Below are 14672 nucleotides of genomic sequence, written 5' to 3' on the forward strand. Positions count from 1 at the left end.
AGCCTCTGGCTGACGATCGCAGGAAGTGCGTTTTCAGGAAACAGCAACACTGTCGTACGCTGTTTTTTGTTCTTAAACTTACACGAACGTGGTGTGAGGTTATTTACACTGGCCTGAAGAAAACATACAGCCGACCATTCTAGTCCCTTACCGAGATTGGATTTTGAACGCAAATTTCAATCTTTGCCTTCAAACTACGTAAGTTGTGGCTTCGGTTAATGACTTAGTTTTCATAGCTTATGTAAGCTAGTTAGCAAGGGAAAGCTAACCGCTTTCCCGTCATCAATCAAATCTTAAAATTGTCAAAGCTAGCGGTTTTATTTTTCACTGCTTGCATTTTTTATTGTTGTTGTTGTAATTTTCAGATAAACGATGGGTTCGTCTAAGAAACATAAGGAAAAGAGCCGCGATAAGGACACAGAGGAGCGCCGTCGTGAACATAAGAAACATCGCCACAAGGAGCGCGACAGAGACACTTCGGACCGAGACAAGGAGAAAAGAAAGCGCTCCAGGTCCAGGGAAAGAGGCAGACGGGAGAGCCGTGGGAAGGGTGAAAGGAGCAGCGGGGAACCACGAGTGAAGAAGGAGAAAGTAGATGCGGGATATGAGGAAAGCAATACTGAAGTGCAGCCTCAATCTGCGAGCGGAGATGCATCTCTCAGCATCGAGGAAACAAACAAACTCAGGGCAAAGTTGGGTCTGAAGCCTCTGGAACTGAATGAGAACAAGAAAGAGCTTGGGACCAAAGAGGAACCCATGGTTGCAGAGACCATCAACCCCGTGGTCATCCAGCAGCAGAAAGAGATGAGAGAGAAGCTTGCAGCTTTGAAGGAAAAACGCATACTCAATCAGAAACTGGGGAAAGTCAAAACCCTAGCTGAGGATGACTGGCTGGATGACACATCCTCCTGGGTCGAGAGAAGCAGAAAGCTGGCAAAAGAAAAAGAAATGGCAGAAAAAAGAGCCAAACTTCTGGAAGAGATGGATGAAGAGTTTGGTGTCAGCAATCTGGTAGAGGAGGAATTTGCTCAGATTAAACAGGATGCGTACACATCTCGAGATTTAAAGGGACTCATAGTGCAGCACAAAGTAGAGTCTTTCTCTGAGGGCCAGACTGTCATCCTGACCCTTGAAGACAAAGGTGTTTTGGAAGAGGAGGAAGATGTGCTGGTAAATGTGGGACTGGTGGACAAGGAAAAGGCAGAAAAGAATGTGGAATTAAAAAAGAAAAAGCCAGATTACAAACCTTACGAAGAAGAGGAGAGCGTTGACGACATGGTTTCATTTAAATCTCGCTCTGTTCTGTCAAAGTATGATGAGGAAATTGAAGGTGAGAAGAAAAAGAGCTTCCGGTTGAATACAGGTGGTTTTGCAGATGGAGAGCGAGAGCGCGAGCTCCAGGCCATGAAAGAAATGCTGCGAAATCAGGCCCAGTCCTTGGAAATGCCTGCGCTCTCTATCGCCTCGGAGTACTACACACCACAGGAAATGGTGGGCTTTAAAAAGACAAAACGTAGAGTGAAGAAGATCAGGAAGAAGGAGAAGACATCCACTGCAGATGACCTTCACCTCGATGACACCCGCAGCTCTGACTTTGGCTCCAGGACACGTGGCCGAGGCCGCAAACAGGAGGATGATGAAGACCAAGAAGTAAAGAAAGAGGAGAAGGTGGTGACGCATGAAATCCCCCTACTGTCTGACGACATCAGGATGGCAGAAATGGACATAAGCGACGATGAGGAATTTACCCCTCCTGAGCCAGCTGTAATTGAGGAGGATGAGGCAGAGCAGGAGCTGCAGAAGCAGTTGGAGAAGCAGAGGAAGCTGAAGCAAATGCAGCTCCTGAAAGACTCTGGGGCGAAGGTGGCAGAGCAGGTTAAGAAGCTTGTTAAAGATGACAATGAAGACGATCCTGACAAGAAGAACAACATTGTTTTCAATGCTACCTCAGAGTTTTGCAGAACCCTGGGTGATATCCCAACATACGGACTGTCAGGCAACAGAGAGGACCAGGAAGACATTATGGACTTTGAACAGGAGGAGGAAAAAGATGATGCTGGAGGTTCAGACTCTGACATGGATGAGAATGTTGGATGGAGCACAGTTAACCTGGATGAGGAACAAAAACAACCAGATTTCGCCACAGCCTCTGCCACCATTTTGGACGAGGAGCCCATCGTCAACTCCGGCCTCGCTGCTGCCCTGTTGCTGTGCAAAAATAAGGGTCTGTTGGAGACTCAAATGCAGAAAGTAGCACGTGTCAAAGCGCCAAAGGGTGCCCTGCCCAATGGCGACTACTGCATCGAGGACAAGATGGGCTTTGATGACAAGTACAGCCGCAGGGAAGAATACAGAGGCTTCACGCAAGACTTCAAGGAGAAGGATGGCTACAAGCCTGACGTCAAGATTGAGTACGTGGACGAGTCTGGGCGGAAACTCACTCCAAAAGAAGCTTTTAGGCAGCTCTCCCATCGATTCCATGGAAAGGGGTCTGGAAAAATGAAGACCGAGAGGAGGATGAAAAAGCTGGAGGAAGAGGCGTTGCTGAAGAAGATGAGCAGCAGCGATACTCCTCTGGGAACTGTGGCTTTACTGCAGGAGAAGCAAAAATCCCAGAAAACGCCATATATTGTGCTTAGTGGGAGTGGAAAGAGTATGAATGCAAACACCATTACTAAATAAGCATGAAATAAGTGTATTATAATTGTGTATAATTAACGTAGAAACATTCAAGTACATAGATAAAATACACCACACACATACACATCTTTTAATTAATGTCTACGATTTAATGTCCTAGTTTATAGAAGCTGCATTGTTGTGTTGAAGAATTGTTCAATAAAATCAGTACAATTCAGAGGAAGTGTTTGGTTTTTCCTTGTGTTTGGAATTTACATGATTAATTCAGATCACAGCTATATTAAGTCATAAAACAACAAAATTATTTCTCTAATATTGTAGGTTATTTACTTTACCACAAAAAAGATTACTGTACCTGTGAACTAGTGCTATATAAAAACCTGGATATATTGAATTGAGCACTGTGTGTTTAAAATGCCTTTTAGTTTCATGAAAGCTGTTTGAGTAGGGTCTGTAATTGTGCCCTGGCAAATATAGCAGGTGCATTTAATTTCAATATTTTTAATGGAAACTACATGACAGGAATTAATGCAAACATAAGTGCATTATGGGTGCACACATTGACTAATTACCCAAAATATAACAATATAAACTCACTGGCCACTTCTTTTCAAATACTTGTTAATAAAAAATGTCTAATAAACCAATCAGATGGTGTAGACATACTTAAGATAACTTCCTGAATTTGAAAATGAGCACCAGAATAAGGATGAAGGGTGATTTCAGTGGCACTGGTGTTGGTACAAGACGGGCTGGCATGAGTACTTCAGAAAATGCTGATCTACTGTGATCTAGATGCAAGATCACATCTTTGGAATAGTGGTGTAGTAGGAGATTCACAAAGTGGATCTGCAGCAATGAAGATGCGGTCATGTCAATATGGACCAAACTCTGAGGAATGTTTTAAGCACTTTGCTCAATCTATGCTACAAAGAATTAAAGTAGTTCTGAAAGCAAAAAAGGCTCCAACCTGGAGGACTAAACTCTTAGTTATACGTTAATACATAATCTGTAAGTTCTCATATAAACTGGGCTGAAAGTCATGCTATACATACAACAATGTAGTTTGGATTTTTTTTTAAAGGAAAAGTAGATAAATGAACTTATTTTACATGCATAATACCATTCATATTGCTTTACACTGTAAACCAGAACAATACTAATGGGGCATAGCCAGTTGATTCAGATGTAAAGGTATTTATAAATATACATACCTTCTTTGAATTAGTATGAGAATGAGTATGGACATTAAGCATGTTTTCTTTACACTGATATAGCCTGCTTCTTTTTTGTCTGTGGAGAACCACAGACATTATTAGAGAGACAAAGACCCCTGAACTGAAACGTATGGGAGAATTCTACAATAGCAAAGATAGTATACATAGATACAGACATTCATACACTACGACAATTATAGTATAATAGTAATTATTTTTTGCATTATGTGATAAAATTATTTTTCAAACAAGGGATAAATAAAGTTTTTTCTCATGATCAAAAACGTCAGCAAACCGTTTTGTTGTTGTTGTTGTTTTTTAAGTTATTAAGTAGTGAAGATAATTTATGGGATGGTTAATTTTCAACTATAGAGTCTTACCAAATAACTTTGAGTCGTTTTTTTTTTTTTTTTTTCATTTTCACTGCAGGTAACATGTATGTGTAACATTGCATGTGACAAATAAAGGCTTGATGGATTGTATTACATTGAAAATAAGAAAACAATATCTGGATCTTCACAGGGCGTACAACCATTTACATCAACTGCCGAGAGGCGTTTAGATTGACTGGCGGAACTAAAGCGCACGGTTTAGATGCTGGTCGAACCCTATTTTGTTGCACAACCTGTAGCAAAGTGGTTAGCGAAGCAAAAACTAGCGAGCTAACGTCGCATCATCAAGCTCGATATGCCCGCCCATCGGTGAGTCTTGCAGCTATATTACATTAAGTTATGCATCGGATGGATGCATAGTGAGAGGGCTGCACGGTTTAAAACGATAATTGTCAACGTCTGCGGCGTGTCAGCTTTTCCAAAGCTTCCTGTTGTTTAGCTAACCGCAAGCTTAGTGACAGCGGGCAGAGTTTTAAGTAGCTTTGATGTGGTAATCGGGGTAAGTTCACTATCAGTATCCATGCTGTTAATTTGACACTTCCATGTAATCCTACGAGACCAAGGGAACGGTTGAGCTCACTGTTATCGGCGCTGAGCTGTGTTTTCTGGATGTTTATTAGTTTCCTTCAAACGCGATAAAACTGTAGCGAAGCAGGTTATTGGAGTCGTGTCAGCGTCCCTCAGCTCGTTTTGTTTTCACTGGAAGGTGCCACGACAAGCCTAAAAGTTTCACGGAGCCAGAGCTAGTGCCAGTGTTGAGTCATATTTTTTTTTACCTTTGACAAGCGTGGCTATGTAGGTTTAATTCTGATGACTCGGTAAACATAAACATAAGTGATTGCAGCCGATCTTAGTGGCGCAGGTTGAATCTGCTTCCGTTACCCGTAACGCATTGTGTCTTATATAGCCAAAGATTGATGAATTATATGGTTATAAGATGGTATAAACTTTAGGATGTAGTTACAATGTGTCTTGATTTACTGTAAGTGTGATGTCTTTATAGTGAGCTTGTATCATGCACATCATGTATCAAATGTGATGTGCATGACACAAACTTTACAGTAATGCACCTGTAAATGTTTTTCTCTCCACAGCCTGTAACATCACTCAGTGAAAGCACAGGCTGTTGTGATGTCAGAGCCAAAGTCCCCTACTCCGACCCCTGGAGACACATACAAGGGTTGGCTCTTCAAATGGACAAACTACATAAAAGGTTACCAAAGACGCTGGTTTGTTCTCAGCAATGGCTTGCTCTCTTACTACAGGTAAGTTATATGAAGAATACTGAAGCTATAATAATTTGCAATGAATTTACTCTATTCCAAGCTCAAAAAGAAATTGCAAAAGTATAGCTTAAAGAGGATCCATGCATTAAAATTTTATTATAAGTATGCCTTGTAATAAAGGCCTTTTTACAGGACAGCAACAGAACCACAATAACACCACAAAGCCATCTGAGCAGTACACATCTATAAATGTAAGTGATTTGCAAACTGCAGATTTGACTGCTGTTGTCGTCTCTGTCTTCAGGACTCAGGCTGAGATGGGTCACACATGCAGAGGCACCATTAACTTGGCCACAGCCAACATTGCTGTGGAAGATTCGTGCAATTTTGTGATTTCTAATGGAGGGGCACAGACCTATCACCTGAAGGCCAGCTCCGAAGTAGAGCGCCAGCGATGGATCACTGCTTTGGAACTTGCAAAGGCGAAGGCTGTCCAAATGCAGGCGGAATCTGGTAAGAGGGACTCTTACCAGAGGACAATGCAGGGGACTCCATAGAGAAAGCTTACAAAGCACCCAGAAGCAAACTCTTTCACTGAATTGTGTTTGTGTTGACTAATGACACTCTCTGTTTTCTTCCTTAGATGACTCAGGTGACGATTTCCCTGCAGTCTCGCCAAACTCAGGACAGGGTGGAGACTGCCGTAACACAGAAATCCAGTCTACATTACGCACACTTAACAGCAAAGTGGAGGATCTTGCCACCTGCAATGATCTCATTGTCAAGCATGGGTCTGCTCTCCAAAGGTAGTACTTACTAACAGACTATTATCCATTAACTAATCTTTTTTTTTTTTTTTTAATTACGCTTACCCATTAAAATCTTTATTTCACAATTTTAGGTCTTTATCAGAACTTGAAGGACTTCGTGTCGCAGTGGACATGGGAGAAAAGGTCAAACAAGTCACAGAGAGAGCCACGCTGTTCCGAATCACATCCAATGCCATGATCAACGTAAGTCAATCAAGCGTTAATAAAAGTTGAGCAAACAGCTCTCCCCCTGAGTGTGTTACTGATGATGTCTATTTTTTTGCGTGATCCTCTAGGCATGTAGAGACTTCCTTTCCATGGCTCAGAGCCACAGTAAGCGCTGGCAGAAGGCCTTACAGACTGAAAGAGAACAGAGGATACGTCTGGAGGAGACTCTGGAGCAGCTAGCCAAACAGCACAACCACCTAGAAAGAGCTTTCAGAGGAGCAACAGTTCTCCCCCCTTCATTCAGTAATCCTGCCTTAGGAAACAAAGGTGAGAGTCTTTTCATCATCGGAAATTCTTACTCTGCCACCTTCGTTACCGATCTGCTGAGGTCTGTCGAACCGTTAAGTTATTCAGTCTTCCAACTCTTTCTTCATTTCAGGGGGTGTTTCAGGGAAAGCCGATGCCAGTGACGAGGATGATGACAATGAGTTCTTTGATGCTATGGAGGAGCCAGCAGAGTTTATTACTGTCCCCGCTGACCCCAAATATCACAGGTACAAACTGATATTTTCTATTGTCAGACGTTTCTTTTCCTCCACATGTGTTTTGTTTTATACTTGACTCTTATCCTCTTCTACAGGAGATCTGGCAGCAACATCAGTGGGATCAGCAGTGAGACTGGGACGGATGATCAGTCGGTAAATGTGCGTTAAATTTTTATATCTAATTATTTTTGTATTAACTGCATTACCATATCAAAGCCACCTAACTCCTGCTGATATTTTCTTTATCTTCCATCAGTTTGATGAACTTTCTTTGGCATCAAACCCAGAGTCTCCACAGCCGCTGGAGCTGGAGCCAGTTAGGCAAAGGCGAACTCGTATCCCGGACAAACCAAACTATTACCTCAATCTGTGGAGCATCATGAAGAATTGTATTGGAAAGGAGCTCTCAAAAATACCGATGCCTGTAAGAAATCTGTGCACACAACAGCGTCAATGTGACTTTTCCATTTAAAAATAATCAGAAGTGATGAGATGTGTCTCTGTGAATTTTTAGGTGAATTTTAATGAGCCCCTGTCAATGTTGCAACGTCTGTCTGAAGACCTGGAGTACTACGAACTCCTTGATAAGGCTGCAAAGAGTCATAGCTCTCTAGAGCAGATGTGTTATGTGGCAGCCTTCACAGTGTCTTCCTACTCCACCACAGTCCACCGCACAGGAAAGCCCTTCAACCCTCTGCTCGGAGAAACCTTTGAGCTCGATCGGCACAGAGAGTGCGGTTATCGCTCTCTTTGTGAACAGGTAGTTAAAAAAAAAAACAACACACATTGTAAAACACAGAAATGGTCTACATTGCATTGTTTTTTCACAAATTATAATCGTTTTGATTCAGGTTTTACCTGTTTCCATTGCAAACATGCTTTATTTACTCATGTAGTATTTTGTCCTAGTCATGTTTGTTTTCTTAATGCACTCAAAGCCATTGTATAACTACAGTGACCATATGTTAAGCTTCCTGACTCTTCTCTCTCTTTGTTACCTCTTCTTAGGTCAGTCACCACCCACCTGCCGCAGCCCACCACGCCTTCTCTGAAAAGGGCTGGACCCTCAGACAGGAGATAACACTAGCCAGCAAGTTTAGAGGGAAATATCTCTCTATCATGCCTTTGGGTGAGTGCGTGTGTGTGTTTGTATAGCTGCAAACAAAGACACAGCATGCGAGAACAATACACCTGCTAAGCCTGATGTTTTTATCCAGTGAACACCGTCTGTCTTACACTACTGTAATTCACTATTTCAGTGTAGAATTTCATTTTTTCACTTTAGTTCATGGGATATATGGGATACGTTTCCATCACTTGCAACATCATTCCCTTTTCTCTCTCCAGGTTCTATTCAGTGTATATTTGAAAAGAGCAACAATCACTATTCTTGGAAAAAAGTGACCACAACAGTTCACAACATTATTGTTGGGAAATTGTGGATCGATCAGGTAATGCCAAAATGTTTTAGCTTAAACATTATGAAAACATTAGATGTTTTCATATGATGTTTTGATTTTAATCTGCTAGAGAACAAAACACGCAGAACATTTTCTTTCTTTATTTTGTCCTGTGCCAGTCGGGAGAGATAGATGTGGTGAACCACAAGACAGGAGATCGCTGCCACCTCAAGTTCGCTCCCTACAGTTATTTCTCCAGAGATGTACCGAGAAAGGTTGGCTCCTTTTTTTCCTTTTTCTTTTTTTGTGTTTGTTTAAATAAGATAATTTGAGTGAGGTTTCCTCAGGCAGTATTTTCCTTTCAAGATGATGTTATTACATCCACTAGTACATAAGTTGATTCTGTTGAGTCATCCTCATCCTCTTTCCTTCTGCATATGAGCCGTCATTTTCCCAGGAAACTTATAGGAAGCCTTTAATGGCAATGGTTTTATTATTTTCTCTCCTCTACAGCCTGCAATTAACATATCTTAATTAATTAATGTCTCCTTCTAGGTAACAGGAGTAGTAACAGATAAGGATGGAAAAGCGCATTATGTCCTGTCAGGAACGTGGGATGAGAAAATGGAGTTTTCCAAAATTATGCAGAGCAGTAAAGGTGAAAATGGCACTGAAGGCAAACAGAGGACTGTCTATCAGACACTCAAAGCCAAAGAAATCTGGAGAAAGAACCCGTTACCGTAAGTGTTTTAGTCTTAAAGCCTGGCGACGTTCAGAAGTGTGAACGTGTTCTCAAACATTTGGAGCGGAGCTGTTGTAAATACTGCTGCTCTTTACTTTTAATGTTTTTATATTGTTGAATTTGCAGGGAGGGAGCAGAGAACATGTACTACTTCTCCTCTTTGGCTCTGACTCTCAATGAACCCGAAGAGGGAGTTGCGCCAACAGACAGTCGGCGGCGACCTGACCAGCGGTTAATGGAGGAAGGCCACTGGGACGAGGCCAACGCAGAGAAACAGCGTCTAGAAGAAAAACAACGCAGCACCCGTCGAGAAAGAGAGAGAGAAGCTGTGAAAGCAGCCAGCTCACCTGAGGAAGGTAGGACGACGGAGAGCGAGTTTGTGTTTAGCATGGGTTTGATTTTTTTTTTTTTGTTTTGTTTGTATTTGTCTTATATTTCTGTCTGATGTTGTGTCCATTCATCTTTTATCCATTTTTGTCTGTCTTGGTGTTTCTTGTCTTTCCTTTTTTTTAACCCCCCCTCCTCTCTTAATGCTAAGCTGTCACTGAGGCTTCGATCAATGACTCGCCTTTGAAAAGCAAGTACTCAGCTTAGTCTCTTCTCACCTTTGGTGTGAACTTCAGACCGCACAATCAAAAGTGCACACACGAAATGTTTGTGCGTTCAGTATTAAGGTGCTCAGCATCCTCCTCTCTTAATAACAGCTTATTTATATTAATATGTCCCCCCCCCCCCCCCTCCCCCGTTCCTTTCTGTTTCATTTAGCTGATGCAAAAGAGCCTGCTCCTGCTTCAAGTGAGATTTCTGATGAAAGCAAGTATCATTTTACAGTTTTATACAAAGTGTACTTTTAAAGGTGCTTTGTGTGGCTTTTTTACTGAGCAAGTACCGTTTATGTCCACGGGGTGGTTGCTGGGTGCGTTTGCTGCTATCAGTGACTTCACAGCTCATATGTGTCATTTTGGATGTTCCAGTGATTTTCACTTCCTGGTTATAATGAACAAAACTATAAGTGTAAAGAGATTTTCACTCATTGTTAACTCATGTTCACATTTTAGACCAGCAAAGAGAAGATCTATAATCTAACCCTCTATAGAACCACCTAATCAGGTCAAATCTAAATGACCTATCAGTTCTTAAAGCACAATCAGTTTATTACACAAATCAACTTATTTCTTTGTTACGATTAGTCTGTTGGGCTTTTGTTAAATTTTTGAGCAGAAAATAATGCCTTAGATGCGACACATGGCACTTTTAAAATTTGAAGAAATCTTTTTTATGTGGATTTTGGATGTGTCTTTATGTTTGTGCTGGGTTTTGCTCAGCTGACACTGAGGATTCCCCCCCTCATACACCTGTTGCATGCAAGTAGTCCATTTCGTTTTCACTCACTGTCATTTTCAAATCACAGCAGTTCTGTTATGTCTCAACTTCCAAAGAAGAATCATCCTTTTTTTGTTTTTCTTTTTCTTTTAATAGCCCCTTATGGACCGTCACTCTTCCCTTATATAAGCAAGTATTCTGATCATGATTTAATGCATAGCACCAGTATATCACATTTTCTAGTAATGTAGTTGAATCCTAATGACCAGAAAAACATCCAACTTCCACCATTTTCCTCTTTACAATTTGCTCTCTTAGTGGAAGGCAGGGAAGGCCCTTATGGAGCTCCAGCCAAAAGCAAGTAACATTCATTTCGACTGTTGTCCCATCTCTTAGACCCTCTTAGAGTAGCTGTATACAGCTGTAGAGGCCTCACAACATTGTAGAGTGGCAGTTTGTCTGTGATTGACCAGCATCCTCTGACTCTGAAGCAGCTAGTGTGTTATTTGTGAGCCTGGTCCTCTCCAAGTGGTTATACAGAAAGAGCCCCCTGCATTTTGTTTGTATAGGATGCATCTGAAGATCAAGGTAATGCTAACATTTATTTGTTTCTCATGGGCAGAACTCTGAATGCATATCGGCTTAATTTAAGCATGATATGTAATCCTGGCTGAGTGGGGGCGGGTTAACCTTTACTGTAGCTTCTAAATTGAAACGTTCTTTTCTTTTTCAATAGGTGCCCAACCAGACACCTACCAAGCACTGTGGTTTGAGAAGATAGATGATCCTGTGTCCGGAGAAACGTTGCACATCTACAAGGGGGGTTACTGGGAAGCTAAGGAGCAAGGGAACTGGGATATGTGCCCTGACGTCTTCTGAGCACAGCTGAACAATTTCCCCACTGAGGTGTACAAATGACACGATCGTTAGAGGGACCCCTTTTTCCTATCACATTAATTAGGAAATCCAGTTTGACATCAGCCTAGCCCGTCATCTGACCAACCTCCTTCAGCCCCTCCGTTCAGCAGGATCAAGGTCGGCTGGACTTCGCGTTTAAGTACACACGATTGCCTGTGTGGCATTGTAGTCACCCTGCAGCTGGTTGGTGTTCCTCCCACTGCCTCTCAAACCCTGAAGTTTAGCTTGGTTTTGGTCCACAGCTTCTTCCCAGTCCAGGGTTTTCTGATCCAGCCTTCAGGTTGCAGTTTGCAGCAGCTCTTTCTGAAAATGTCATTCTGCAGTTTCTTTGGATGTGCTATTGTTGGAAGGGTTATTGACCCAGATGGTACCTTTCGATATGAAAGGCTTGCTCTGATAGGTTGAGGTACTACCTAACATGATTAATGTATGTTTTTCTGCCACATTCCTGTTTGTTTTCCAAATACTCCAAAGCCTCCTCAGCACAAAACCACAGCAAGTCAAAGTTAAATCGCATCCTTTTATAATTCCCACAGTAATATCCACGTTACCATTTTCAGGCCACAAGCTTAGCTTTTGGCATTTTGGAGATAAATGAACATACATTCGATACAGAGATACAGAGCCAGACTGATATAGGATTTCTAAGACTGATATACTGGCCTAAATTTGACACAGTGACCTTTTAATTTTCTTTTTGGGCACATAAACACATTTCCTTAACATTTGTTACATGTATTTATTTATCTACTCGTTTACGCTCTGCCTGACTATGCTCAGAGCATCTGGTTGTGTTTCTGTTGTGTTTCAAACACAGTGTAGCCAACAGGGAAGTGGACAAAGCGTAACATCAACAATCAGAATATTCCTTGTGTTTCTGTGTTCTGCATTTCATTCTCATTTATAGGTCATTCTAAATGCCAATACTGACAAATCGGCAAATAGCTGATATATCAGTCGGCCTCTAATGCAGAATTTGCCTTTGGATTTATAGTGATTTGTGGTGCTGCTTCAACCCCTGAAACAACAACTATGGAGGTATAATATAGCTATATACTAAGACTTTTAAAAAAATGGTTTGAACTGTCTTATTTTCCCCCATTCTAATACTCCTCCTATGCCCTGTAAGTACACCGCAAAGATCCAGAAGTATTTATTATAACTGTGCTGTCCCGCTTATTGGTGGAGTTACTCATATAAAACCTGAATATGGCTTCATACATCGTTCATTTCATACTACAGGAGTAGTAGAGTACTACTGAAATGGCAGTTACTGTTGCAGATGCATTTTTAGGTTGTCTGTGGTCACAGTCACTTAACCTCAGAAAACACTCTTTTTTGGGGGGGGGGGCGTCTTTGCTCAAGAATTGAAACAACAGCTATGACATTTGCGTTTGTGACATTTGCATTGGGGAAAACTGCCCCACTTCTCAAAGCTGATAAATTTCAGATGTATTTTTCTAATTTAGCTTTAAAAGTTTCACTCCTGGTTTCACAGTAGATGTCGAGGCCATCCACGTGAGTTTGTGACTAAATTTAAATCAGCAGATCTGTGCGCTGAGTTGTCACGGCGCTGCGTGGAGTTTACTGCTAACTCGAGGATTTGCAAACTGAGGGCATTTGAAGCGAGTGGTTTGGCCTTTGTGGTTAACTTCAGACTTGGCGAGCATAGCTTTAATCTTGATTACAAATATTTGTGTGCTGTGAGTTTAGATTTTCTTTTTTGTTTTTTTAAAATAGCAATAACAGTGCCTCTGCTCCTACAAGAGGCACAAATTGAAATGCGGGGGTAGCGTTGAGCAAGAACACTAAAGCTGCACAAACCGACTTTTGTCTCGGTCTTTGCTGTTGTTTGTCTCGAGGTGGTGGACTGTGCAGGTGATAGAAAGTTTTAATCAATGTCATATTAAAGTGTACTTAAAATAAGCTCTACCAACAAAGATGACAAAAACAGCGCTAGAAAATGATTTCCGTGTGAATACACCAAATAGTGAAATAACTGTGATCATAAGTAGTTGTGTTGATGAAGAATATAAAAAGAGTGATGCACTTTTAAAGTTTTGTTTTGGGGTTTTTTGTGTTTCATTATCATTGTTTACTCCATATGAACATAGTTTCATTTTCTGAATCGAGGGCACCGTGTTACAACATGTAGCTCTTTAGCAACCAAGTTAGCTTTCAGTTTGAAATATTCGTCTTTATTTGTGTTCTGCCACCGTCATCTTCACCGAGGCTCTGCGAGCTATTTAAAAACACTTCTTTATAGAATAGGTGTACAGATTTGTGTCCTCTGTTGTTTTTATTACATGTAACATTTCTGTTTCTGTGTTCGTTTGAATTGTGTGGTTCTGTCATTTCATCTTTATGTTTCTAGTTTTTTTTTTCTGTCGGTTTCCACCAGTTTCATCACTTTGTTCCAGCTAGTGTGGTTTTTTTTTTTTTTTTTTACCTCCTTTTTTTCTGACTGTCCTCGTCTACAACTGTCCAAAGCTCAGTTGGTCAGATTTTGATGTTGGCTATTGAGATATTTGTGTGAGCTTGTTCTGGAAACTTTTCCTAAACCATGTTCAATAAAATATGAAATGAATTACAATTCTAAGGAAACTTTTCACCTTTTTCTGTCCTTTTGATGGAGTTTTTAAAAGGATTGTTTTAGAGCAGGGGTGCTCAATCCCAGTCCTCGAGAGCTACTGTCCTGCAGCTTTTAGATGCATCCCTACTCCAACACAGCTGAATCAAATGTTTGATTACCTCTTCAGCATGCCATCAAGTTTGGAAAAGGCCTGATAACAAGCCATTCATTTGATTCAGCTGTGTCGGAACAAGGATGCATCTAAAAGCTGCAGGACAGTAGCTCTCGAGGACTGGGATTGAGCACCCCTGTTTTAGAGATTGTGGCTGGATTAAAGTCTGAATTGAGATGAACTGCTTATCTTTGGTATTAATTTTATCAACTCTCAACAAAGCGGTTTTACTAATATAATGTATATGTGTAATTTCAAAGCAGATGACTACTTTTTATTTCAACCTGTTTGAATTGCTGTACCCCTTGAAAACAACATACCAACATTTAATAATGTAGTGTCTGTGTAAATAAGCTCCACGTCTAGTTAAAGGTGGAACTTGGGTCTTTTATAAACAAGTACTCCTGGATGTGCAAAGGTTTAATTCATTTTAAAGATGAAACTATACTTTCAAATGTTCACACACTGGACACTATATTAGGGACACCTTACTCATACAGGGTTGGGTCCTTTTGCCTTTAGAGGTGCATTAATTACTTGTGGCATAG

The 14672-nt window shown here is 41.1% G+C and overlaps 2 protein-coding genes across 5 annotated transcripts; both read left to right on the forward strand.

Annotated features, from left to right (window-relative positions):
* The first annotated feature begins 40 nt into the window (after nucleotides 1-40).
* On the forward strand, nucleotides 41-2863 carry sart1 (spliceosome associated factor 1, recruiter of U4/U6.U5 tri-snRNP). Its single transcript, XM_085409546.1, has 2 exons — nucleotides 41-198; nucleotides 366-2863. The coding sequence occupies exon 2, from the start codon at nucleotides 373-375 to the stop codon at nucleotides 2680-2682; it is 2310 nt and encodes a 769-aa protein (XP_085265672.1). The 5' UTR covers nucleotides 41-198; nucleotides 366-372; the 3' UTR covers nucleotides 2683-2863.
* A 1601-nt stretch (nucleotides 2864-4464) lies between these two features.
* LOC146667838 (oxysterol-binding protein 1-like) lies at nucleotides 4465-13840 on the forward strand. Of its 4 annotated transcripts, none has more exons than XM_085409547.1 (18): nucleotides 4465-4558; nucleotides 5344-5514; nucleotides 5780-5988; nucleotides 6119-6281; nucleotides 6377-6488; nucleotides 6581-6779; nucleotides 6892-7006; nucleotides 7093-7156; nucleotides 7254-7421; nucleotides 7512-7757; nucleotides 8006-8126; nucleotides 8345-8448; nucleotides 8577-8672; nucleotides 8953-9137; nucleotides 9266-9495; nucleotides 9678-9716; nucleotides 9905-9952; nucleotides 11199-13840. In XM_085409547.1, exons 2-18 carry the CDS (start codon nucleotides 5381-5383, stop codon nucleotides 11339-11341), a joined length of 2376 nt encoding a protein of 791 aa, XP_085265673.1. In that variant the 5' UTR covers nucleotides 4465-4558; nucleotides 5344-5380; the 3' UTR covers nucleotides 11342-13840. The 4 variants fall into 4 exon arrangements, with proteins under 4 accessions (XP_085265673.1, XP_085265675.1, XP_085265676.1 ...); XM_085409548.1 differs by lacking the exon at nucleotides 4465-4558 and adding an exon at nucleotides 4579-4748; XM_085409549.1 differs by lacking the exon at nucleotides 9678-9716.
* Nucleotides 13841-14672: the final 832 nt, after the last annotated feature.

The sequence above is a fragment of the Rhamphochromis longiceps genome, linkage group LG6 (assembly GCF_057381845.1).
Source record: "Rhamphochromis longiceps isolate RC_006_pf linkage group LG6, R_longiceps_female_GT1.1, whole genome shotgun sequence".
Lineage (NCBI taxonomy): Eukaryota > Metazoa > Chordata > Actinopteri > Cichliformes > Cichlidae > Rhamphochromis > Rhamphochromis longiceps.

Bases quoted from the DNA above. Each gene is read 5' to 3' on its own strand.
- sart1 (XM_085409546.1), top strand. From the start codon at position 373: ATGGGTTCGTCTAAGAAACATAAGGAAAAGAGCCGCGATAAGGACACA.
- LOC146667838 (XM_085409547.1), top strand. From the start codon at position 5,381: ATGTCAGAGCCAAAGTCCCCTACTCCGACCCCTGGAGACACATACAAG. The intron at 7,758-8,005 runs GTAGTTAAAAAA...ACCTCTTCTTAG, and splicing joins ATCGCTCTCTTTGTGAACAG to GTCAGTCACCACCCACCTGC. The intron at 9,717-9,904 runs GCAAGTACTCAG...TGTTTCATTTAG, and splicing joins CAATGACTCGCCTTTGAAAA to CTGATGCAAAAGAGCCTGCT.